This window comes from Rousettus aegyptiacus, unplaced genomic scaffold (genome assembly GCF_014176215.1).
Source record: "Rousettus aegyptiacus isolate mRouAeg1 unplaced genomic scaffold, mRouAeg1.p scaffold_m13_p_16, whole genome shotgun sequence".
NCBI classification, from domain to species: domain Eukaryota; kingdom Metazoa; phylum Chordata; class Mammalia; order Chiroptera; family Pteropodidae; genus Rousettus; species Rousettus aegyptiacus.
The window spans coordinates 35721835-35748681 of NW_023416291.1; the positions used below are offsets into that span (position 1 = coordinate 35721835).

General features: G+C 39.6%; 1 protein-coding gene and 1 pseudogene across 1 annotated transcript in view; one reads left to right on the forward strand and one right to left on the reverse strand.

Moving 5' to 3' along the window:
• MUC16 (mucin 16, cell surface associated) overlaps positions 1 to 26847 on the forward strand; it is an 87363-nt gene that overhangs the window by 5745 nt on the left and 54771 nt on the right. The window contains 14 exon segments of the mRNA XM_036233804.1: positions 2250 to 2282; positions 2529 to 2594; positions 6517 to 6641; positions 6736 to 6803; positions 9034 to 9206; positions 9803 to 9838; positions 10050 to 10112; positions 19247 to 19368; positions 19723 to 19790; positions 21177 to 21349; positions 21700 to 21735; positions 21966 to 22022; positions 23599 to 23723; positions 23902 to 23969. Of these exon segments, the coding sequence (XP_036089697.1) occupies positions 2250 to 2282; positions 2529 to 2594; positions 6517 to 6641; positions 6736 to 6803; positions 9034 to 9206; positions 9803 to 9838; positions 10050 to 10112; positions 19247 to 19368; positions 19723 to 19790; positions 21177 to 21349; positions 21700 to 21735; positions 21966 to 22022; positions 23599 to 23723; positions 23902 to 23969 (1213 nt within the window).
• Positions 1490 to 1608, reverse strand: LOC118612709 (annotated as a pseudogene).

Below are 26847 nucleotides of genomic sequence, written 5' to 3' on the forward strand. Positions count from 1 at the left end.
AGCCCTCACTCTACTTCATTCTGTCCATCATGATAACTTAAGGCATTTTTCTGTTTCCATGGGCTAGCCAGAATGACAGTCATGAAAGTGTTCATGAAACAACACCACATTTAGAAAATATACCATGAATAATAACTGTTTATACAACACTGTCGGCAGCAATGCCCCTAATAGCAGTGCTCAAAATGAGAATAATAACTATGTAGTGGCTAAGTCTTATCAAAAGGTTATGTACTTCTTTAACCCTTTACCTCATTCTTCCAGTCCCCCAACCCCCCTCACCTCTGGCCATTACCAGATTGTCCTCTATGTTCGTGAGTCTCTTTTTGATTAGTCTGTTCTTTTTGTTTCTTAGATTTCACATATAAGTGAAATCATATGGTATTTATCTTTCTTTATCTGAATTAGTAGTTGATAGATGGTCATGGGGATGGGGAATGCAGCATAGGGAATACAGTTATCATTAATGTAATGGCTAGGTAGAGAGCCAGAGGAAAAAAAAAAGAACAATTAGGGTGATTGTTATATAAATTATATAAATGTCTAACCAATGTACTGTATACTTGAAACTAATAATAAAATAAAATTTTTAAAAAAGGTTATTATGTGCCAGGAGTTGTGATGACATCTTTATTTATGTTATCTCCTATTAATCTTACTCCAAATTCTGTGAGTTATAACACTCATTTTTAGAGAGCTGTCACACACATTCAGATAAGAAGTCATTTGCCTGAGATAATCCAGCCATTATGCATTATTGCAGTCAAGACTCAAACCCAAGATTGAATCTAAACTCCAAGTTCCTAACTGCAAGGTAACACTGCAGACCACCCAGATAAAAAAAGCCTTAAACTTAGGATAGGAAGGGGCGTTAATGATAATCTAGCCTAGTGCTTGATTATTTACCCTCTATGCTTGAATATCCCCTTTACATATGGTTTGAAATATGTATTTGCATTAACAATAGCACATCATACTCTGTGTCCATAGGAGATTTAACTCCAGGATTGGGGCTAACTTAAAGCAGTGGTTAATAGTATGTGAATTGGTGAGTGACAATCTCTGTTTTGTGTAATGATAGACAAGACATACAACCTCTCTAATGTCTCCTTTATAGAATGGAATAAAAATACATAGCAAGAAAGATTGTCCTGGCAATCAAATTAGACCAATTCAGCACTAACCCAAGTAAATCTCAGGGCTATTCTGGGTCGTCTTACTTGCATCTCTCACAGGGCATTGAAGGAGATGCAATCCATGATCCAGTGAAACACTCATGAAAAATTCTCTTTTCCCCAGTTTCTTTCAGGCTCCAAGTTTTGTACCATCCACCTGACCTCCAAGTCTCTCTCTTTTATTTTTTCTCTCTCTCTCTCTTTATTATTTATTTATTTTTTATTTATTGTTTTTTAGGTGAGGCAACCCTTGATTGACCTCACAGATTGCAAGGACATTGTCATCTTACAATCCCTTATATTTTATTTTTTTATGCCTACCACACCTGATCTTCCTAGGTGTTCTCTTATCTAAGGAATAACCAGGCCCAACCCTGCTTAGCTTCCGAGATCAGATGGGATCGGGCTTGTTCAGGGTGGCATGGCGTTAGACTCTGACTCTCTCTCTCTCTCTCTCTCTCTCTTTCTCTCTCTCTCTCTCTCTCTCTCTCTCTCTCTCTCTCTCTCTCTCTCTCTCTCTCTCCCCCCCCCACCTCATCTCCAAGTTTTTCCTAATATTCCTAACCACATGTACATTATCTTTTCTCTGTCTCAGTACACTTTTACCTCCGTATACCACTCTTAACCTGCCACAATTTTGTATATTATGCATCACAAGAAATAGAAACTAAGCTAGAAAAATAAAATCATACTATCATAAAATTTTGTGAAGAGAGGAAAGCTGAGAAAACAAAGATAAAATTATCTCTGTAGATTGAGAGAACATGGGTAAAAATTGGAACACATATTTGTTCATAAGTGTTTTCCATTTACTCTTGTAATGTGTTCGGCATTATTTCTGGTACATGGTACATTCCCAATAAATAGGGGCAGCTATTAATGTATTTTTATTTCAGCTATAATAGTGGTGATGATGTTCATTATTTTCAGATAAGGCACTGAATAAAATGTAGCCATTATTGTTCACTTATGAATCTCAGAAAGTTTGTTAATGAATTTCCTTTCTAGATCTTCCCATCCTTAAATCTTACCCATTCTAACAGTACTTCTTTACTATTTTCTCCTTACTTGCAGGTTATAATCATCAGTACTTCCCCACCACCAGCAGTGAGTATTCAAAACTGAAACTTCAATGCCCAGTGGACCCTTATTCCCCAGAGTGCATTCTTCAGGAGAGAAGCTGTTAATGTCCCCTCCAAAATGTCCAGCTTCAGCCTCACTGCAACTTCCAACCCTCCTGAGGTCTTACTCTGAGTCAAGACAGAAGCCCAAATTCCAATCAACAGTTTCTGCACCTTATTCCTTCAGGATGAGACTCAATTATTTTTCCAATATTTTTATTTTTTTCCTCAGCTCCAGTGACTTCTACATTCTCTCCAGAATCTTCCATATCTCTGGCCCCTAACATCAGCTCTACAGGTAGGAAGGAACCTGCTCTCTGGGACCTACACAATTTTGCCTCTTTATGTTCTGGTCGTTATTAATCCCCCAGCCTCAGCCTGTCCCCTCACTCTGTCTATCACTTGGTAAACTTTGACCACATCAGACATTTGGCTGTTCTTGCAGTGTCCTGACCTCTGTCTGACCTTTATACTAGCCCTTCCTGAAGACTGGCTACTCCTCGCACCTTATTGTCTTTTGAATCTCAGCTCAGTCATCACCTTCTCTGAAAGCCTTTCCCAGACCACCTTATATAAAGTGGCACTTCTGAATACATACCTCATTTCTCTATCATAATACCATGACCATTTCTTTTATGTATTTGTCACCTTGAAGATGAGTATCTAGTCAGCAATTAATATTTAAAGATTGAATGAATGGAGGAATGTATCTATACATCCATGTTTGTGGATTCTCTTTGAACATCAAGAGTCATTCAGAATCTTAGTCATGAATTTGATTCTTGTCCTGTCTCTTGTCTTGCCCATAGGTGGGTCTGAGGGTATCCAAGTTTCCAGGAATGTGGTACAGGGTCTTGATTTATGTCATGAAACCTGTCTTACCTCAGCCCTTAAGATTTATTTTAAAAATTGAGTGTATGGATGGATATTTTTCATGCTTATGCCAGAACCTAGACTGGGCATTCCTGACCCTTAATCCTACTGTGTGTCTGAAGTTATAGGCTACAAACCAGTGTCTTATAATTTGAATTCTGCCTTTGGGCCATCTGTATTTTATACATCATGGCATGCTTTAAACAGCATGCACATTCTCCATATCCTCATTGCTCTACCCTTTTGATCAGCTCAACCATTTATGTAACATACTTAGCCCTCGTAGGCTTTTAAGTATGTGCCATGTGCTATAGACCAAGTCATTCAATGATTGATATCATTTTTTCTCTGGATGCATTCAAGATTTGTTCTTAATCTTCATTTTTCAGAAGTTTGATTATGATGTGTTAAAGCACAGTTTTCTTTGAGTTTATACTGTTTGGGATTTTCTAAGCTTCTGAATCTGAAAGATGTAGGTTTTTCAGAAATTCGAGGAAGTTTCAGCCACTATTTCTTCAACTTCTTTTCTGCATTAGTCTCTCTCATTCTGGTCTTCCAATGAAATGATAGTGTCCCATGAGTCCCTGAGCTCTGTTCATTTTTTAAAATTAAGTCTATTGAGGTAACATTGGTTAATACAATTATATAATTTTCAGGTGTACATACATTATAGTTTGGCATCTGCATATTCTATTGTGTGTTTACCACCCAAAGTCCAGTTTACTTTGGCTACCATATATTTGATCCCCTTTATGCACTTCACCCTCTTCCTTCCCCCTATATTTGACTCTCTTTACCCCATCTACTTTCCCCCTCCTCACCCATTTCCTACCATCTGGTAACTACTAGTCTATAGTCCATGTCCATGAGTCTCTGTTTGTCCTCCTCATTTGTTGTTTTTAGGTTTATATCTCACATATAAGTGGTATCATGTGATTTTCAACTTTTTCTGTCTGGCTTATTTTTCTTAGCATGATTATCTCGAGGTCCTTTCATGTTGTCACAAATGGCTATATTTCATCTCTTCTTATGGCTAAGTAATATTCCATTGTATATATGTACCACAGCTTCTTTAGCCAATCATCTATCATAGGGTACTTCGGTTGCTTCCATGTTCTGGCCACTGAGAATAATGCTGCTATGAACATCAGTGTGCAAATATCTTTTCGGATATGGGTTTTCAAGTCGTTGGGGTAAATACTCAGTAGAGGGATTGCTGGATCATAAGGTAGTCAACTCTTAGTTTTTTGAGGAACCTCCATACTGTTTTCCACAGTGGCTGTACCAATTTTCAGTCCCACCAGTAGTGTCTGAGGGTTCCTTTTTCTCCTCATCTTCTCCATCTGTTCATTTTTTTAAATCAATCTTTTTTCTCTTTATTCTTCAGATTTAATAATTCCCATTAATCTATCTTTAAAATCACCGAACATTTTCTCTATTGTCTCTATCCTACCTATAAGTAGAATTTTATCCCAGATACTGTATTTTTCAGTTTTACAACTTTCCTTTGATTTTTTAAAAATAGTTTTCCTGTTTCTGTTGAGAACATCTATCTTCACATTTATTTCAAGTGTATTTCCTTTTACCTCATGGAACATAGTTATAATAGTGGCTTAAAAGTCTATGCCTGCTAATTCTAACATTTACTTTGTCTTGGAGTTTGCATCTGCTAATTGTATTTCCCTTGACAGTTGGGTTTATGTTTTCCCCCCAGTTCTTTGTAAGTTGAATAATTTTGGATAGCATCTTGACATTGTGAGTTATATTATTATATACCCTGGGTCCTGTTATCCTCTTGGGAATGTTATTTTTACTTTTGTTCATTTTAGCAGAGAGTAAGCTTTCTCTTTTATGACCCACAGGAGCCCCATTTTTTAGTTCTATTTTGTCAGAAGTATGAGATTTCTATCATAAATTTATCTATCTATGCCCTCATTCCCTCACACACAACTCTATAACTAGCACTTGCCTTCAATACGTTTATTTTAAAAGAATGAAAAAAAGAGTAAAACTCTCTTTTTTATGTATATCATTTGTTTAAAATATAAATTAAAATTTTTTTAAATAGTGGTAAAATATACATAACATAAAGTTTACCATTTTTAAGTGTACAGTTTAATAGTATTAAGTATTTCCATATTGTGCAACCAGTCTCCAGAACCTTTTAATCTTGTTAAACTAAAACTCTATGCCCATTAAAAAATATATCTCCATTTCTCCTCCCTCCAGTTCCTGACGACCACCGTTCTACTTCCTGTCTCTATAAATCTTATGCTCTAGGGACCTCATATAATACTGTGGAATCATACGGTATTTGTTTTTTGTTGTGCTTCAAGTTTCATCCATGTTTTAGCATGTGTCAGAATTTCCTTCCTTTTTAAGGATAAATAATGTTCCATTGTATGAATATGTTCTTTGTTTATCCACTCATCTGTCAATGGACCCTTGGTTTGCTTCCACATTTTGGCTATTGTAAACAGTGCTGCTGTGAACATGGGCATACAAATAAAAATGTATCTATTTTTGAGCCAAAAGGCATAGTAGTTGTGCTATTTCTCTGTGAGATTTGGGTACAATTTACTTTTTCTAAGCCTCAGTTTCCTCATATATAAAATAGAACTGGTAATAGTTATCTCTCAGGATTGTGGTGAGGGTGAGATGAAATGTTGCAGGTAAAGTACTCAGTACAAAAGTGAGCACACTATTGCCACTCCACAGATGAGATTTGTAAAGGGTAAATTGCCCAGCTCAAGCCTCTGGCCTTTTTTTCTTCATACTCTAGGCCCTAGGTTACCATACAGTTTTGTGTTTTTTTTTCTGTAGTGGAGACCTTTTGAGAAAGGAAGGGGCCATTGAATTAGTATTTATATGACGGCCACATGACTGTTCAGGGAAAACCAGGAGATGTGGTCACTCCATCTAAAGTCCACTCTGCAAAATGATTAATAAAGCTGAGGCAGGGGTAATTTTTATAGGACAGCCTTGACCACTCAGCAGTTGCCCACTCTCTTGTGGTAAAGTCAGAAGATTATGGGAAATCTCTGCCCTGGGGGGCAGCAGAGTGACTTTGCTTCTCTTCCACCAAAATGTCCACAAGTTGCTTATCTTTAGATATATTAGCCTGAAAAGAATTGAGCATTTTTTTTTTCTGCTAAAATCATCCATCTAGTATGGAGGTCCCCTTCCTTTCTAATTCTAAGTCTGGCTGGATGCAAAGGTTACACAAGTGGGGCATATTTGGCCTGCTTGGCTAGACAATGAGGCTAAAGTGACAACCTAAGACTCGCCACCTACAGTCATCCCAGCTATAGATCATAACTGACCCCTCTTTTCCTTTCCCACTACAGGAATGAACCCTTCTCTGGTGCCCTTTACCCTCAACTTTACCATTACCAGCCTGCGCTACACAGAGGGCATGGGTAACCTGGGTTCTGAGATATTCAATACCACAGAGAAAATCTTGAATCGATTGGTGAGAACGCCTCCAATGTTCACCCTCCAATGACTACTTTTGTTCTGCCTTGTTCCTTGGCCCATCTGCTTACCTTCCTCTCTTTCATTCCCAGCTCAAACCTTTGTTCCAGAACAGCAGTATCGGGCCCCTCTATTTTGGCTGCAGATTGACCTTGCTCAGGTGAGAACATCAGAGTAGGTAATGTGAGGAGGGGGGCTGATCATGAGCTGTACCCTAACATGCTGAGCCCATTATCCCAAAAATAACTGGCCACTAGCTTCCATTCTGTCTCTCATTGTTTCCCTGATCAAAAATAGAGAATTCTCTTAGTCTTTCCTTCCCAGGAGATGAGGTCGAACTTTTTAGAAAGATCTTTCTTTAGAACTCATCAAGAAGCCAATTTGTCACTCATGTAAGCTTTATTACAATAAAGCAGTAGTTTTCAATTAGGAGTGATTCCACTCCCAGGGGATATTTCACAATGTCTGGAGACATTTAAAAATTTTTTTTTTATTATTAGTTTCAGGTATATAGTACATTGGTTAGACATTTATTTTATATAGTTCATAAAATGACACCCCCCCACCCCGCCCTAATTGCCCTTTCTCTCCTCTGGCTCTCCACATAGCCATTACATTAATGCTAACTGCATTTTCTATGCCATGCCCCCCATCCTGGTGCTGCCACGACTCAAGGGTGGGGGTTGCTAGTGGCCTATAGTGAATGAGGTCAGAGATGCTGTTAAATGTCCTACAAGGCACGAGACAGTTTCCTAGGGCCAAGAATTTTTTGATCCAAAATGTCCATTGTTCCAAGGTTGAGAAATTTTGCTCTAGAGGATACACAATTCTCTCTTTTGCTTTTGTCATATTTTGGCTAATAATTGCTATTACAATACCTAGCAAGCTCTCACTTTTCCTACTACCTCCCAACAATAACCAAATCCTGACCAATCAGAGGTGGACTTGAGCTGTCTGCCCACCTCCAGAAAAATTATTGAGCAATAAAGCACAGTTGTTATACAGATTTATTTGGCATCTGACATTCCTACGTTCAAATCCTAGTTTCCTTATTTCAAGGCTGTGTGACTCTGACAAGTCACTTAACATCTCTGTGCTTTAGCTGCCTTATCTATCAATTAGAGTGTCTAAATTTGCTTTTCTAACAAATTTAGCCCATAATTCTGCTGGATGGTGATTTGAGCTGAATTCTTCTGGGAGATTCCCCTGCCTAGGTTGGCTCAGCCAATCTCAAATTAGGCTCATTCATGTCTGCAGTCAGCTGCTGGCTGAAACATCTAAGTTCTCCTTCACCTCCTTTCATTCTCCAGCAGGCTAGTGTGGGCTAATTCACATGCTCAGAGTTCTAAGAGTAGCAAGAAATGACAAACTCGAATGCACAAATGTTTTCTAAGCCTCTGCTTGCATCTCACTTGCTAATGTCTATTAGCCAGTCATGTGGCCATGCCCATATTTAAGAGATGGGGAAATGGACTCCGTTTATGATTAAAGTGAATAATTTGTGGCCATTTGTGTGAGCACAGTAAGGATTAAAATGAAATATACTTAGTAAAGAACTTAACACCTGGAGAACATGCAGTAAATTGTTCACAATCTTTCCTAGACCCAGGTACTGAGAATAACTCCAGAATGTGGGAACTCCCATATGTGCACTTGGGTTACCATACCTCTCGTGTGATATTTCCCAATCACTGACCTTTTGTCTAAGGATGGAATGCCCATATCTCCAAAGATACTCTCATCATTTTCTTTCCATTATGAAGCTATTGTCTTGCCCTTTCCACTGGCCCTGAGATTTTTCTGGCCCTGGGATACCACACAGCCCCATCCCTAGGCTCTGGGATACCACACAGCCCCATACTCCCAGCCTAGGCTGGCTGCTTGGCCTCAGTGTTGCCTTTAAAAAGCTCAATCATTGAAAAGTCCATTCATACCAAGAATGTTAGCCCTCTTAAAACCTAACGAAATGGCTTCCTTTTATTGAGCACTTACTAGTACTAAGTGCTAAAAACAATGAGCCACAGAGAGGTTGAAAGACTTACCCAGAGTAACCTGGCAATTAAGTAGCAGAGCTTGGATTTAAGCAGTCTGACATTGTTTTTCTTTTTCTTTTTCCTTGTCCAATTCCCAGTTGCTTTTCTTCCACCCCCTCTATAATGCTTTCTTGTTAAGATGTGTGTTGCCTTGTTATGATTATCATTTTAAAGTTTAGCACAAATATCATCATTTTGAGATGCTATATCCTCTGTGTTCAGGGACCTTGGCTATTCTATTCATTTCTAACCCTTCCTGAGCATCAAGCCCCTTGCAGCCTGCCCACCAGTCTTCCTGCTTCTCTGGCCCCCACCCTGGAGTCCTCACCTCTTCATCCCTGTCTCCCCTCTGCCCAGGCCTGAGAAAAATGGAACAACCACTGGAATTGATTCTGTGTGCACATACCGTCCTGACCACATGGGTCCTAGGCTAGACAGAGAGCAGCTGTACTGGGAGTTGAGCCATCATACCCATGGTGTCACTCAGCTGGGCTTCTTCACCCTGGATAAGGATAGCCTCTATGTTAATGGTGAGCATCCTTTTTGTAACCATAAGTTGAAACTGAGAATCTGCCTTCCAGAGGGAATGCATGCTTTCTATTTTGCCACAGGACCCATCCTATTTCCTGAGCAATCTCCCTTAGTTACTCAAAGATGCCCATAGACTCTCCAGTTGCAAATCATTTTCTTTCGCATCTCAGCATTCCAGGGAAGTGATTTTTTTTACCTGTCTGAGGCACAAAAGCCTTCCTCCAGACAGATGAATGACAATAACCCTCTGGCTAAAATAAAGGTAATGAGGATTCAAGAGTCTAGCTATTCATCTGTCTCCCTGCCAATATCTCAAAATCCCTTCTAGATCTTAAGAGGCACAGTTATCAAACTCATGTTCTAGAAATGTTGATATAGTTAACTTTCCAAATAAATTGTAAGCCCATGAAGACAGGAACTGAGTCTTAGATTTCTCAGCCCTTTAGGAACAATATATAGTTGCTCCTGAATCATAACTATTGAACTGTGTAGATATAAAGTCTCAATTTGTGGTAGGGGCTTGTGTTCTTCATCCTGTATCTTGGACATCCTGTCCCTGCTTGCACCCTAGTACTGTCTCCTTTTCTCATTGCAGGTTATACACATCAGACCCCAGTTACCAACCCCAGTGGTGAGTACTTAGGGCCCTGATGACATGCTCAGATCCCCTTGTGGATAGCAACTGATTCCCTACCCAGGGCCTTGGCAGTGGAGGAAGCCAGAACACCTGATAGTCTCACTCACCTCTTCCGCATTAATGGTTTGGGCTGGACAGGGAAGATGCACAGTCATTCATGCTACACTCAGAGTTCCCATTCTTACTCCAGACCATTTCTCTTCAGCTACTGTTACCTCCATGCTCTTCCCAGGGACGTCGGTGGTACAAGCCCACTTCTCCAGCTCAGGTAGGTGATTTCTCTTTCTAGTCACTTCTAGGAAGCCTCAAAGCTAGAACCTGAGAATTGCAGAGAAAAGCTGCTGTTTCAGGAACCTAAAGTTGCCATGGGCACCCTCTGCTTGTTCTGAACTCTTCAAGAGCAGAGAATTTGATCTCCTCATTTTCCAGCTGTGTTTACCTTGGACAATTTACTTACCCCCTTGGTGCCTCAGTTTCTTAATCTTCAAATGGGAATAATAATACATCATAAGGTTGTCAGGAAGGTTAAATAAAAATGTATGTAAAAAAACTTAGCACTGGGACTACCAAGAAATCAAGTTCAACAAATATTTATTGGGCACATATTCTGTGCTAGGCAAAAAGAATAAGACATTAAGTAAGGTGTGGTCCCTCCCTTCACCCAGTTTTCGGTGTATTGAGAAAAACCAAAATTGAATGTGCAGTTATAATTGATAATAGTTATAAAAGAAGAGATTCCAGTCAAGACGGAGGACAAGGTAGATGCTGTGCTTGCCTCCTCTCAGGACCACATCAAAATTACAACTAAACTACAAAACAATTATCACTGAAAATCACCTGAAGTCTAGCTGAACAGAAGTCCTACAACTAAAGACACATAGAAGAAGCCACCTTGAGACTGGTAGGAGGGGCAGAGATGCAGATTGTGCTGGTCCCACACCCACACGTGGTGCTTAAAAATTGGGAAAGATGTCTTGGCTGTGGAGGTGCCCCCAGAGGAGTGAAGGGTCCCAGTCCCACACAGGGCTCCCCAGCCCAGGTTTCAGTGGTGAGAAGAGAAGGCCCCACAAAATCTAGATGTGAAAATAAGGGAAATTGTGACTGAGTGGAGTGGAAAGCTGTGGAGGTCCTGGGCATTCTTCTTAAAGTGCCAGTGCATGGACTTACCTACAGCAGCTCAAAAGGCACCAGGCACATAGGTGGAGGAACTGAATTGTTTGATTTCAGGGCAAAAGCTGGATGGGCAGCTTTCTCCCAAACAGAAGTGTGGGAGAAGGCCGCTGTTCCTATGTTGAACCCTCCCTCTTCCCGTCATGCAGATATAGTTGGCTGCCACATCTGAGTCTTCATCAACCTGGATAATTCTGGTCACCCCCCTGGATGATTCTGAGACACTGCCCCTCCCAACTTACGGGCCTACTCAATCCACTTCCAGAGGATTTTCCATACAAACAACCTGTCTTATCTGTCTCATGCTGTGAACTTTCCTAAAATCTTTCAAAGGTTCACAAAACCCAAACAAGTAGCATCTGGCCTCAGCAAACCTCGTACGTCTTGGTGGGCAGCCTCAGGCCTGGAACTAGTGGCAGCCAGCCTCAGTTCATGGCTTGGCCTATTGAGGCAATCCAAGCCCAGCATGGGTAGTGGCCATCTGCATATTGCTTGGGGCCACATGCCAGGTGGTTCTGGTCAAGGCACAGGCTGTGGCCCCTCCGAGGAGGCCCAGGGGCCAGCACACCTGATGGCCAGCTTCAGTCTGAGCAAGAGCACCACCTGGGGCTGCATCTGAGCATGACACACCCAAAGGGCAGACTAGACAGGCACTAGATCCCTGCTAAAGCAAATCCAAATAGTCAGCCCTGCACAATTTCTCCTCCACCGTAGTTACCAGCCAGTCTTCACAACTAATCAACTCAAGAGTCAATACCTTCCATTGATGTGCAAGCAGCAACCAAGGCTCAACTACAACAAGATGGCATACATGCAACATACAAGGGACATACCTGAGGCACTCAATTCAGGTCACCAGGAAAGACTGTGCCACTGGGCCCTACAGCACATCTACCACACAAGACCACTCTACTAAGACTGAGAGACATAGCAGTCCTACCTAATATATAGAAACAAATACAAGTAGACAGCAAAAATGGGAAGACAAAGAAACATATTCCAAACAAAAGAATAGAACAAAACCTTGAAAAGGAACTAAACAAAATGGAGACAAGCAATCTACCTAATGCAGAGTTCAAACACAGGTTATAAGGATGCTCAATCAACTTAGGGGAAGAGTGGAGAAACTCAGCGAGAATTTTAACAAAGAGATAGAAAACAAAAAAGAACCAGTCAGAAATGAAGAATACCTTAGGAGGAATTAACAGTATATTCTGTGAAGTAGAGGATCTAATCAGTGATTTAGAAGATAAGATAGCAAAAAACACCCATTCAAAATAGCAACAAGAAAAATGAATTATAAAATTAGGATAGTTTAAGGGGCCCCTGGGACAGCATCAAGTGTACCAACAGAAGGATACCAGAAGGAGAGGAGAGAGAATAAGGAATTGAAAATCTATTTCAAGAAATAATGATGGAAAACTTCCCAAATGTGGCAAAGGTAATAGATGTACAAGCTCAAGAAGGACAGACAGTCCTGAACAAGATGAACCCAAAGAGGGCCACAGCAACACACATCATAATTAAAATGCCAAAGGTTAAAAACAAAGAGAGAATATTAAAAACAGCAAAAGAAAAGCAGTTAGTTACCTACAAGGGAATTCCTCAAAAGAATTTCTCAACAGAAACTTTGCAGGCCAGAGGGCTTGGAAAGAAATATTCAAAGTGATGAATTTCACTATTCAGATCTCACTATTTTACATGTACTTCTGTGTGTGTGTGTGTGTGTGTGTGTGTGTGTGTGTGTGTGTGTAGTTCTCTGCCATTTTATCACACAGATTTTTGTAACCATCATCACAATCAAGATAAAGAACTGTTCTATCACCACGAAGATCTCCTTCATACTACTCTTTTTATATTTTATTTTTTCAATTATAGTTGACATCTAATATATTAATTTCAGGTATAAAACACAGCAATTAGACATTTACATAACTTATGAAGAGATCGTCACAATAAATCCAGTACTCATTTGACACCATACATAGTTATTACAATACTACTGACTATTTTCCCCATGCTGTACTCTACATACCCATGACTATTCTGTAACTACAAATTTGTACCTTTTAATATCCTCTACCCATCCCCCCAAATCCCAATCTAACAACCATCAATATGCTCTCTTATCTATGAGCTTATTTCTGTTGTTTGTTTGTGGAATTTATTCTCTAGATTCCACATATGACATGTATTTGTCTCTGTCTGACTTACTCCACTTGGCACAATATCCTCTAGGTCAATCCATGTTGTAGATGTAAAGATTTAATTCTTTTATGTCTGAGTAACATCTCATTTTATATATTACCACCTCTTCTTTATGCATCCGTCCATTGATATACACCCAGCTTATCTCCATATCTTCGCTATTGCAAATAATGCTACAAAACAGAGGGGTGCATATGTCCCTTTGAAGTAATGTTTTGGATTTCTTTGGGTAAATACCTAGAAGTGGAATTACCGGGTTCTTCCTTGTCTTTTGTTATAGGCTTTTAAAAAAAATTATTATAGTGACTTTGGTTAATGAAATCCAGTTAGTTTCAGGTGTGCAATTCAACAGTAAGGCACATGTGTGTGTGTATATATATATATATACACGTTTACACACACACACACACATACACACACACACACACACACACAGCATTGTGTGTTCACTGCCCATAGTTTGATTTCTTTCTATCACCACCTATTTGACCCCAACTTCCTTCCCCCTCCCCTTTCCCTGCTACCCACTGATAATCACTGGTCTATTGACCATGTCCATGAGTATTTGTTTGTCCTGTTTGCTTGTTGCTTTTAATTTAAATCCCACAAATAAGTGATATCATGTGGTTTTCACATTTTCTATCTAGCTTATTTCAGCTTATTTCACTTAGCATAGTTATATGCTAAGATCCATCCATATTGTTACATGGCAGTATTTGATCTCTCCTTATGGCTAATATTCCATCATATATATGTACCACACCTTCTTTATCCAATACTCTATTGTAGGACTCTTCAGAGCCTTCCATGTCCTGGCCACCATGAGTAATTCTGTTATGAACATCGGTGCACAATATCTCTTTTCGGATATGGGTTTTCAAGTCTTTGAGGTAAATACTGCATAGAGGGATTGCTAGATCACGTGGTAGGTCAATTCTTAGTTGTTTGAGAAAACTGTTTTTCACAGTGGCTGTACCAATTTGCAGTTCTACCAACAGTGTATGAGGGCTCCTTTTTCTCCACATCCTCTCCAACACTTGTTATTACTTAATTGCCCTGTTGATAACAGCTATTTCAACAGGTGTGAGATGGTATCTCACTGTGGTTTTGATTTGCATTTCCCTAATAGCTAGTGATGTGGAGCATCTTTTCATAGGTTTGTTGGCCATTTGTATGTCTTCCTGGGAGAAGTGTCTGTTTGATCTTCTGCCCATTTTTAATTGGATTTTTTGTTTTTGTTTTTGTTGTTGTTATTGAGTTGTATGAGTTCTTTTTATATTTTGGATATTAGGCCCTTATTGGAGGCATTGCTTGCAAATATATTTTCCACTTCAAATGGTTGTCTCTTTACTTTGTTGATGGATTCTTTTGCTGTGCAGAAGCTTTATAGTTTGATTTAGTCCCTTTCATTTATTTTTGCTTTTACTTCTCTTGTGTTTGAGGTCAAATTCATAAAATCCTCTTTAAGTCCAAGGTCCCTGACTTTATTTCCTATGTTTTCTTCTATGCATTTATTGTTTCATGTCTCATATTCAGGTCCTTAATCCATTTTGAGTTAATGTTAGTGTGTGGTGATAGACAACAATTTAGTTTCATTCTTTTGTAGATGGCTTTCCAGTTTTCCTAGCATCATTTATGGAAGAGGCTTTCCTTTCTCCACTGTATGTTTTTGGCTCTTTTGTAGAAAATTAATTGCCCATATGAACATGGGTTTACTCCTGGACTCTCAATTCTGTTCCATTGGTCTGTGTGTCTGTTTTTCTGCCAATACCATGCCATTTTGACAATACCATACATTCTCACTTTATAGTATAATTTGCAGTTGGCAGAATAATGCCTCCAGCATTATTCTTTTTTTTCAGGATGGCTTTGGTGATTTAGGATCTTCAAGAAGTTTAATAATATTAACAAACCCCTGGCTAGGATCACTAAAGAAAAAAGAGAAAGGATACAAATAAACAAAATTAGGGGTGAAAAAGGAGAAATTATGACAGACACTACAGAAATACAAAGGATCATCCAAGAATACTATGAAAAAGCACATGACACCAAATTTAATAATGGAGAAGAAATAGACAAGTATGTAGAAAGATACAAACTAGATCAAGAAGAACTGGAAAATATAAATAAAGTGATCAGCAGTATGAAAATTGAAACTATCATGAAAAACTTTTTAAAAAGTAAAAGTCCAGGACCAGATAGCTTCACCAGTGAATTCTACCAAACATTCAAAGAAGATTTAATACCTATTCTCCTCAGATTTTCCTAAAGATTGAAGAGGAGGCAATACTTCCTTACTCATTTTATGAGGCCAATAGGACCCTGATACCAAAACCTGTTAAAGATAACACACAAAGAGAAAACTACAGACTGATATCTCTTTTGAACACAGATACAGAAAATTTCTGGATAGAGAATCAACATTCAAAAATCCATAGTGTTTTTACATTGTAGTAATGAATTGTCAGAAAAGGTAGTGGAAAAAATAATTCCTTTTGCAATTGCAACAAAAAGAATAAATACCTAGGAATAAATTTAATGAAACATGTGAAGTTCCTTTATAATGAAAACTATTAAAGACCCTATTAAAGGAAATTGAAGATGATACAAAGAAATGGAAAGATATTTGGCATTCTCGTATTGGAAGAATCAACATAGTTAAAATGACCTTATTATCTAAAGTGTTACACAGGTTTAATGCAATCCTCATCAAAATTCCATTAGCATTTTTTAAAGAAAGAGAACAAAAATTCATCAAATTTATATGGAAGCACACAAGACCCCGAATTGCCAAAGCCATCCTGAGAAAAGAGAATGAGGGTGGAGGCAACACTCTGCCCAACTTCATATTACACTACAAAGTGACAGTAATCAAAATGGCATGGTATTGGCAGAAAAACAGACACACAGACCAATGGAACAGAATTGAGAGTCCAGGAGTAAACCCATGTTCATATGGGCAATTAATTTTCTACAAAAGAGCCAAAAACATACAGTGGAGAAAGGAAAGCCTCTTCAATAAATAATGCTAGGAAAACTGGAAAGCCATCTACAAAAGAATGAAACTAAATTGTTGTCTATCACCACACACTAACATTAACTCAAAATGGATTAAGGACCTGAATATGAGACATGAAACAATAAATGCATAGAAGAAAACATAGGAAATAAAGTCAGGGACCTTGGACTTAAAGAGGATTTTATGAATTTGACCTCAAACACAAGAGAAGTAAAAGCAAAAATAAATGAAAGGGACTAAATCAAACTATAAAGCTTCTGCACAGCAAAAGAATCCATCAACAAAGTAAAGAGACAACCATTTGAAGTGGAAAATATATTTGCAAGCAATGCCTCCAATAAGGGCCTAATATCCAAAATATAAAAAGAACTCATACAACTCAATAACAACAACAAAAACAAAAACAAAAAATCCAATTAAAAATGGGCAGAAGATCAAACAGACACTTCTCCCAGGAAGACATACAAATGGCCAACAAACCTATGAAAAGATGCTCCACATCACTAGCTATTAGGGAAATGCAAATCAAAACCACAGTGAGATACCATCTCACACCTGTTGAAATAGCTGTTATCAACAGGGCAATTAAGTAATAACAAGTGTTGGAGAGGATGTGGAGAAAAAGGAGCCCTCATACACTGTTGGTAGAACTGCAAATTGGTACAGCCACTATATAAAACAGCATGGAGGTTACTCAAAAGACTAAGAATAGATCTATCATATGATTTAGCAATCTCTCTACAGGATATTTACCTCAAAGACTTGAAAACATATATTCCAAAAGATATTTGCACACAGATGTTCATAGCAGCATTTTTCACAATGGCCAGAACATGGAAGCAAGTGTCCTATGACAGATGATTGGATAAAGATGGTGTGGTACATATATATGATGGAATATTAGCCATAAGAAGAGATGAAATACTACCATTTGTGACAACATGGATGGACCTTGAGGTAATTGTGCTAAGGAAAATAAGCCAGACAGAAAATGTTTAAAACCACATGATATCACTTATACGTGCCATATCAACCTAAAAGCAACAAATGAACTGGACAAATGAACAGAGACTAATGCATATGGAAAATAGACTAGAGGTTACCAGAGGGTAATGAGCACACAATGCAATATATATATATACCTTATTGCTAAATTGTACATCTGAAACTTACTGGATTTCATTAACTAATGTTACCATAATAAAAAAATTTTAAAAATAAGAAAAATTAAGGAGACAAGGAGGTAACCAACTGAATGGAAGAATATTTTTAGGAACAACACTCTAAATAAGGGGCTAATATTCAAAATAGCAAAGAACTTATACAACTCAACAAAATTGAAACAAAAAATCCAATTAAAAAATGAGCAGAGAACCTGAAGAGACATTCCCTCCAAGGAGGCATACAAATGGCTGACAGATATATAAGAAGATGCTCAACTTCACTAGCTATTAGAGAAATGCAAATCAAAAGTACAGTGAGATGCCACCTCACATCTGTTGGAATGGCTGTCATCAACAGGACAAGTAATTACAAGCGTTGGAGAGGTTTTGGAGAAAAAAGAACCCTCATGTACTGCTGGTGGGAATGTAAATTGGTACAGCCACTATGGAAAAAAGTATGAAGCTCCCTCAAAAAATTAAGAATAGAATTACCATATGACCTGGCAATACCTCTGTCAGGTATCTATCCAAAAAATTAGAAAACATTTATTTGTAAAGATATATGTGCCTTGATGTTCATTGCAGCATTATTCATTGTGGCCAAGACTTGGAAACAAACAAAGTGCCCTTTGATAGATGATTGGATAAAGAAGACGTGCTCCATATATACAATGGATTATGACTTAGTCATAAAAAATGATGAAATATTGCCATTTTTGACAACATAAATGGCTCTTGAGATTATCATGCTAAGCAAAATAAGCCAGGCAGAAAAAGTTGAGAATCATATGATTTCACTCAAATGTGGGATATAAAACTGAAAGCAACAAATAAAAAGAACAAATAAACAAAAACTCATAGATACGGACAACAGTTTAGTGGTGACCAGGTGAAAGGGGAGAGCAGGGAGGTAGATAAGGGTAAAGGCGATCAAATATATGGTGACAGAAGAAAATATAACTTTGGGTGCTGTACATACAATACAATATACATACGATGTATTATTGAACTGGACACTCAAAAGCTGTATTATTTTGTTTGTCATTTAATAATTTATTTTTTAATTAATACTTTTATTAATACTGTTCTCCCAATAAATTAAATAAAATAAAAAATAAAGTTGCTTTCTTATAAAAAAGGTGATGATAACATGGGGATCACTACTCAGGAGAGAAAAATCCAGGGACCTCTCTAGGGAGAAGGGGATCAGAAAGAGGACTTGTGTGTCTAGGTGAACTCACTAAGAAGCCCATTGAGAGATGGGAGTCTCTGGGTTAGATGCTCTGAAGGGCAGTCATGCGTAGACTGTTTGTAGCCACAAAGTTTTTTTTTTAATTTTTTTATGGCTATCAGATGTCAGGTGCAGTTTTACAGGGTATGCAAAGCAGGCAGGCTTGTAATGGCTAAACTATGGTGTTTGTGCTGTGCTTAAAATAATTGGTTGTGTAAAAATTTGTTTAGTCCTTGTAAACTTTTGAGCCTGCTGTGAAGAAATAAATAACCTAAGGACTAATTTATCAGGGTCTTCTTTGGATCATGGATCATTAATGTAATGCCCTGGCACCATTGTCTTTAGTTTCTGTATGTGGCCCAAATTGGAAACCATGCAAAATAGAACATACCTCTGTTTCCGCCCCCCTCATCCCCCAACTCCATCTCTAGCCTCAGATGAACAAAAAATGATATCCATGAGAAGCCTCAGGCATGAGGACCTCCTCCCTGTATCTCCAAGATGATAAGGTATCTCTAAGCAGGCTGGGGTTGTGTCCCAGTCACCCTTGGCCCCACATCTGGTCTAACACTTACTTGAGACATGACCTTTCCTTCCCCTCCCCACTGCAGTTGCTGGCTTTGCCCTGGTGCCCTTCACCCTCAACTTCACCATCATCAACCTGCGCTTCACGGAGGACATGCATCCTGGCTCTGAAAAGTTCAACTCTACAGAGTCAGTTATACAACACCTGGTGAGATCCCGCCTGCTACTTACTTCTCTTTTCCAGCGTCCTCCCCACTGTCTTTGAATCTCCTTGTATAGTTTTTTTGAGTATATAGAGGGCTGAGGAGGTAGACAGTTCCAGGTTCAAAACTTGGAATTGCCATTGACAAGTGAAGTGACTTTGGAGTAGTGATCTTGCTTTTTGGTACAATTTCATCATCTGTAATACTGAAACAATAAAAGCATTTATCCCAAAAGGTCCTTTTGAGAAGGAAATGTGATATGACATGATTAGGGAGCTATTGTTTTATTTTTAAATACTGTGTTTTAAACGATGATTACCTTTACATTAATTTCTATCCACCTGCTCCTTTCTCCTCAGCTCAGGCCCTTAATCACCAACAGCAGTGTTGGTTCTCTCTACACTGGCTGCAGACTGACAGCACTAAGGTGAGACCTCCTCCTTGTCTTGCCTTCAGGGGTGTGGTAAGGTGTGGACTGGTTGAGCTGGCTAGGGCCTGGACTTGGGTGAGGGCAGTGAAGTGCCTAGGACACAAAATTAAAGGAGGTACTAGCCCTTGGGTGCTAACCAATTGTTTGTACAACCTGAGAGTGAGCTCGTCCTCAACCGTTGTATCTGAGTGTCTTGCTTGCCACACCCTGTCCCTAGTGCCAGTGCTGTTCACTGCCCTCTCCAGATCATCCTGAATCCAAGCAGACAGTCAGTATTACAAGCTCTAAATGGGCCACACATGACTTCAGTTTCACTTGGATGGATGTAGACAGGACACAACATGACAGCAGGGCAGCAGGGGGCATTCATTTTTTGCAAGAACCCTCTTGGCAGTCCAAGAGCTATTCTTTTGGTATTCCAGGTGACGGTCCATGTGCCAAGAAATGAAACCTCAATGGATAGGTGCCGGAGCCACCCTGACTTATAAGTCTCATGTCCCAAAGGGGAACCAATCTCTTGTAACAGTCCTGCCCTGTTAACAGGGTCACCTCACACCAAAGCTCTAGCTTCCTGCTGGGTATTGATTTAAGGTCCTCCCAAAAAAGATGCAGATCATCTACTAGGGGTCATTTTCACCACAAGCAGCATTACCAGGCAATGGAACTGACATTGTACCTTGATCAAGTTTCTAGGAGACCAGAGCTAGCAGCTTAGCTCCAGGCCATTTCCATGCTGCTGAGGTGCTAGGGACACTGTTTCTCCCCAGTGATGCTCTCTGACCGTGCTGCCTGCTGGGTCTCCCAGGTTATCCCTTCAGGCCTAGTTGTTCCAGAGAGATGTTAATGAAAGAGGCAAGCAGGCAGAGGGCGGGCATCTCTGCCCTGCAGTCTCATTTTTGGATGTGCAGGTCCAAAACTTGGATTGGATCTGCTTCCCGAGGGCTGATGAGTCTCTGTTCAGAGCTGCTATCCAGTTTCACTGGGGACTCTGTGAGTGTTGTGTAAACATTTATTTCATAATTAATAGACACTTAATTAGGTACCTGACAGGACTGTGTATTTTATATCAGTCATTCTGAATGCCATGACATTTTAGCATTGTGGTTACAGCATTCTCCAGGGTGCAAAGATGGGAGAACTGAGTCAGAGAAGCTTATGTGGATTCTTCTACAAGTGACTGAGCTGAGGTTGAACCTTGGTCTTCTGACTCTAAATCATCTACTCTGGTCTTTTGTGGCTCAAAGATGTCTCTTCTCTTGTGAGCAGCTCATGTTTAAACCAGGAGAGCAGAAAAGCAGGCATCCACATACAAGCGAGATGAGAAAAGGATGTCCTACAGGAATGTCTCTGTCCTGTCCCCATATCCATTCCTTCTCTCCCTAGGCCTGAAAAGGGTGGAGCGGCCACTAGAGTTGATGTCTCCTGCACCCACCGTCCTGACGCTGCTGGCTTTGGGTTGAACAGGGAGTGGCTCTACTGGGAGCTGAGCCAACAGAATCACAGTGTCGCCCAACTTGGTCCCTATATTCTGGACAGGGATCATCTCTATGTCAATGGTAAGCATCTGGTGGTGGCAGTCTTCTTCTGCACCCCAGGTGGATTCTTCTGTTGATTCTCTGAGCTTTAGCCCGATAATACCTCCATATCTGCTTCCATATTTCTCTCTCCTGCCTTTTCCTTTCTTTGTGAGGTGCCCCTCTCCCACAATGTGTGTATATATCTCACACACACACACACACACACACACGCACGCAGAAAGACAGAGAAAGGTTCTAAGAGGCACAACCTACTGTCTGGAAGGGGAATGACTTCTTGATAGCACCTACTCTTTCATCAGTGGTCTAACCCCTTCATTCCTTTCTTAATGTTTGAATGATCCCACCTTACTTTCACCCATTCTCTGCAGGTTACACCAGACCAGCCTTGACCTCCATCCCCATTGGTAAGTGTCCAAATCCTAGATGGCCCCATGGCCCCACCATACATTCTGGGTGCAGCTAGTCCCTCCTCCCTATGCCCAGGGTCTCTTGGGTGGGAAGGAAGCCATAGGGCCATAGAGCCCTAGTTATATTCCCCCAACATCTGTGACTCAGGTTGGGCATCAAGGACCTCTGTCTCTGGCATCTCCGAGGTAAAGCTGCATAATTCTCATTTCTGATGCTTCCTCCTCAGTTTCTGTGACTTCCACACTCACCACATTGGCTCCAATCTCCTTCTCCAGCTCTGCAGGTAAGAGCCTTCTCTTCATGTTCTTTTCCTTCCGACCTACACACTTCTGCTTCACAATGAGAAGGCAAAAGTATACACAGGTAGGTCAAGGCAAGAGGACAATATTGGGAGGATAAATTTTGGGGGCCATGTTATTGTCACAGAGCAGTTCAGCTCCATCCCTTTGTTTGAAGAACTCTGTGACTGTTTTAAATCCCAGACTGATAGAGTGATTCCTTTTAATCTACCTATTTCTGTTAAAGTTTTATATCAGTTAGCTTTGATATATAACAAATGACCCCCAAATTTACTAGATTAAAATAATCATTTACTATTGCTCATGAATATATAGGTCAACAATGCAGTTTTTCTGGTCTGCATGAGACTTCCTTATATGTCTGCAGCTGCCTGTGGGTTAGCTCAGCGACTCTGCTTCTGGAGGATGCTGACTGATAGGTGGGATAGTTCTCCTTCATCTGGCCTCTAAATACCTAAGAGACTAGCTCCACTCATTTCTACGGTTGTCCTAGAGTTCTTAGCAGCCAGAAAAGGCAAGACTCAACGTAAAAGTGCTTTTCAAGGTTCTACTAGCATCATGTTTCTTTTGTCCCATTGACCAAAGCAAGTCATGGCCAAACCAGAGCAAAGAGCGGAAAAAACAGGCTTTCATCTCTTGGTAGAAGTGGCTGGAGCACCACGTTGCAAGGGTGTAAATGCAGGGAGGTGAAGAACTGATGGCCATTTTTTATAATCTACTCCAGTGACAAGCCAGGGACCAACTTGCAACTGTGTTGGCCTTAGGGGACCTGATGTGTGGGAGTCATTTTGTGAGATCACATTTAATTGTACATTCTGGAACAATTCCCAAAGTTTCACTTTCTGCTAGAATGAAATTGAAATAGTGAAGTGCAAATCCAGGACTAATTACCAAAGGGCAGAAACTAAAGGGATCAGAGAGAACAGACATGACTAATAACAATGGCAACAAAGCCATGACAGCAGCATCCACTGATTGCCACATAGCAAGGAACCCGCTTTTACATGCATGATCTTCAAACTCTGCAGGTAGACACTGCTATTTCTCCATTTATGGGAGGCATAGACTGGTTCTTGGGAACTAAGTGTCTGAGGTCACATAGCCATGAGATGTGTAGAACCCAACCCTAAATTATTCAAACCCTAGAGCCTGATCTTCTGCCCTAAAATATTTTTGTGGCCTTGGGGAATTGCCTTAACATCTCTGAAATCATTTTAATCTTCTGTCAGTTGAAGGTAAATAACAGGATGTACCTTCAAGGGTTGTGTGAGGATTACATGAGATACTGGATAGAAAGTGCTTAGCACAGAGTGTAGGATAGAATAAGCTCTTACCAAACATCAACTGTTGTTACTGCCGGTATTATTATTATTATTATTATTATTATTATTATTATTATTACCTTTCAAAATAAAGTTTTCTATTCTGAGATGAGACATTCTTAACTCTTGCACCAGATGTGAATATTAGACTCTCACCCCACTCTACCACCTCTGACCCCTAAATCTAGCTCGGGAAGTAACTTGGGACATGACATCTTCTCTCTCTATTTCACTGAAGTCACTGGCCCTGCCCTGCTGACATTCACCCTTAACTTCACCATCACGAACCTGCACTACACGAAGGACATGCAACCTCTGGGCTCAGTAAAGTTCAACAAAATAGAGAAGATTCTTCAGCGCCTGGTGAGAGTCCTGCCCACCTCATTCTGGCATTGCTCACTGATGGCAGCCTTGCCTACCTCTTTCACGCCCCATTCATCTCTTGTAGCCTCCAACCAAAGCCAGCTCTATCCATCTTATCTCAGCCCAACCCCTGTACTTCCCTATAAGTCCATTTACTTATCTTTCTCTCCTTCTTCAGCTTAGACCCTTGTTTAAGAACACCAGTGTCAGCTCCCTCTACTCCAGCTGCAGACTGACTTCACTCAGGTAAGACCATCAGAGATGATCCAGTGAGGCACAGTGGAGATTTTTTTACCCATAGTCCTCTAGGGCTGGGTCCTCTATTTGGCCTCAGACCTTTCTAGATCTCCACATGAAACAGCCACTGCCCCTGAAGTTTATGGTCCCTAGTCCCTGCTCCTGACCTTCCTATACTCCTGAGCCTCAAGTTTCACATGCGATATTTAATAGGAACAAAATAATAAAATATAGCAACCTGAAAGTATGTACCGAATTCCTTTATAAATGGTGCATCCCTAATGCTTCACAAAGAATACACCCACAGCCTTCCATGACCCCAAGCCCACACTTCATATAATATTTTTTATTTATTGGGGTGACATTGGTTAATAACATTATGTGTTTCAAGAGTACAATTCTGTAGTACATCATTTGTATGTTGCATTGTGTGCTCACCACCCAAAGTCTAGTTTCCTTCTGTCACCATATATTTGACCCCCTTTACCCTCTTCAACCTCTTTTTCCCTCTTCTTCTTTGGTAACTACTATACTATTGTCTTTGTCTATGAGTTTGTTGTTTGTTGCTTTCTGTTTCATATCCCACATATAAGTGAAATTGTGTGATTCTCCTTTTTAATCTGACTTATTTCACTTGGCATGATACTCTCAAGATCCATTCATGTTGTCACAAATGGCAGTATTTCATTTTATTGCTGAGTCATATTCCATTGTATATATGTACCATATCTTCTTTATCCACTCACCCAATGAAGTGAACATTAGTTATTTCCATGTCATGGCTACCATAAATAATGCTGCAATGAACATAGGAGTACATGTATATTTACAAATAAATGTTTTCAATTTTTTGGAGTAGATATGAAGAAAAGAGACTTTTGAGTTATATAGTAGCTCTTTTCTCAAAATTTTGATGGATCTCCATACTGTTTTCCAACTGGTACAGTGATTGCACCAATTTACATTCCCACCAGCAGTGTATGCAGGTTCCTTTTTCTCCACATCCTTTCCAATACTTATTATTACTTTTTGTTTATTTGTTTCTATTTTCATGAAATATGTTTTTCCATCCCTTTACTTTCAGTCTGTGTCTTTCAATCTTAAGTGAGTCTCTTCTAGGAAACATATGTAAAGGCCTCCTTTTCTTATTCATTCGGCCACCTTATGTCTTTTGATTGAGCACTTAATCCATTTACATTTAAAGTAATTGTTGATAGATATGTAGTTATCCCAATTTTATTATTTATATTTTTGGTTATTTTTTTTTCTTCTTAAAAAAGTTCCTTTAACATTTCTTGTAATACTGGTTTTGTGGTGATAAATTCCTTTAGCTTTTTCTTATCTTGGAAGCTCTTTATCTGTCCTAAATGATTCTAAATGATAGCTTTGCTGGGTAGAGTAACCTTGGTTGTAGTCTTTGCTTTTCATCACTTTGAATATTTCTTGCCACCCCCTTCTGTCCTATAAAGTTCCTGTTGATAAATCTGCTGACAGTCTCATGGGATCTCCCTTGTATGTAACTAACTTTTTCTTGCTGTTTTTAAGATTCTCTCTTTGTTATTAACCTTCAGCATTTTAATTAAGATGTATCTTGCTGTGGGCCTCTTTGGGTTCATTTCGTTTGGGACTCTGTGCTCTTCCTGAGCTTTTATATCTATTTCCTTCATTAACTTAGTAAAGTTTTCAGTCATTATTTCTTGAAATAGATTTTCAATTCATTGGTCTCTTGCTTCTCCTTCTGGTATTCCTATGATGTGAATGTTGGTATGCTTGATGTTGTTCCAGAGGGCCCTTAAATTATCTTCATTTTTTAAAATTTTTATTTTATAATTCTGATTGGGTATTCTCTCCTGTTTTATCTTTTACATCACAAAATTGATCTGCTTCATCTAATTTACTGTTGATTCCCTCTAATGTATTCTTTATTTCGGTTATTGTATTGTTCATTTCTGACTGGTTCTTTTTACGTTTTCTATCTCCACTTTTATGTTGTCTATCTCTTTGTTTAAGTTCTCAACAAAGTGAAATCGTTGAGCATCTTTATAATCAGTGTTTTAAACTTTGCATTAGGTAGATTGTTATCTCCATTTTAGTTCTTTTTCTGAAGTTTAGTTCTTTTCTTTCATTTAGGACATGTTTCTTTGTTTTCCCCTTTTGGCTGCCATTCTGTTTTTATTTCTATGTAATAAGTATAGCTGCTACACCTTACAGTTTCAGTAGAGTAGACTTATATAGTAGATGTCCTGTGGGGACATCTTCCTGGTCACCTGAACCAGGTGCTCCAGAACTGTTCCTTATGTGAGTTGTGTGTGCCCTCCTGTTGTAGCTGAAATTTGGTTGCTGTTTGCACATCAGTGGGAGAGATTGACTATTAGGCTGATTGGCTGTGAGGATTGGCCATGAGTACAGTGGAGGAGCTGTTGTGCAGGGGTTGACCCTATGGAGCAAGTTTTACTTTAGCAGAGCTTTGGTGCCTTCCTAGTTGCCTTTTGGATACGTCATTTGTGGACATGATTGGGTAGTACTTTTGTGTTGTCTGAAGCTACCACCAGGTGTGTTGGTTCTGGGGCCTCTTGAGAGGGGCTCTGGTGCAGGCCAAGTTCAGCCACTGCCCATACCCTTCCCAGGACCACTTGATATAAGCTACAAAGTGATCTGCAGATGGTTTTCACTTGTGCTGGGCTTGGAGGTGCCTGGGGGAGTCTAAGCTGTGAACTGAGGCTGGTTGCTGCTAATGCTAAGCTTGGGGCTGCTCAGCAAGAGGTATGGAGCATGCTGAGGCCTGATGTTGCTTGTTTGGGGTTTGTGAACCTTTGAGAAATTTTAGGAAAGTTCACAACATGAGCTAAGACAAGGTATTTTTATGTAGAAGCCACTGGAAGCGGCT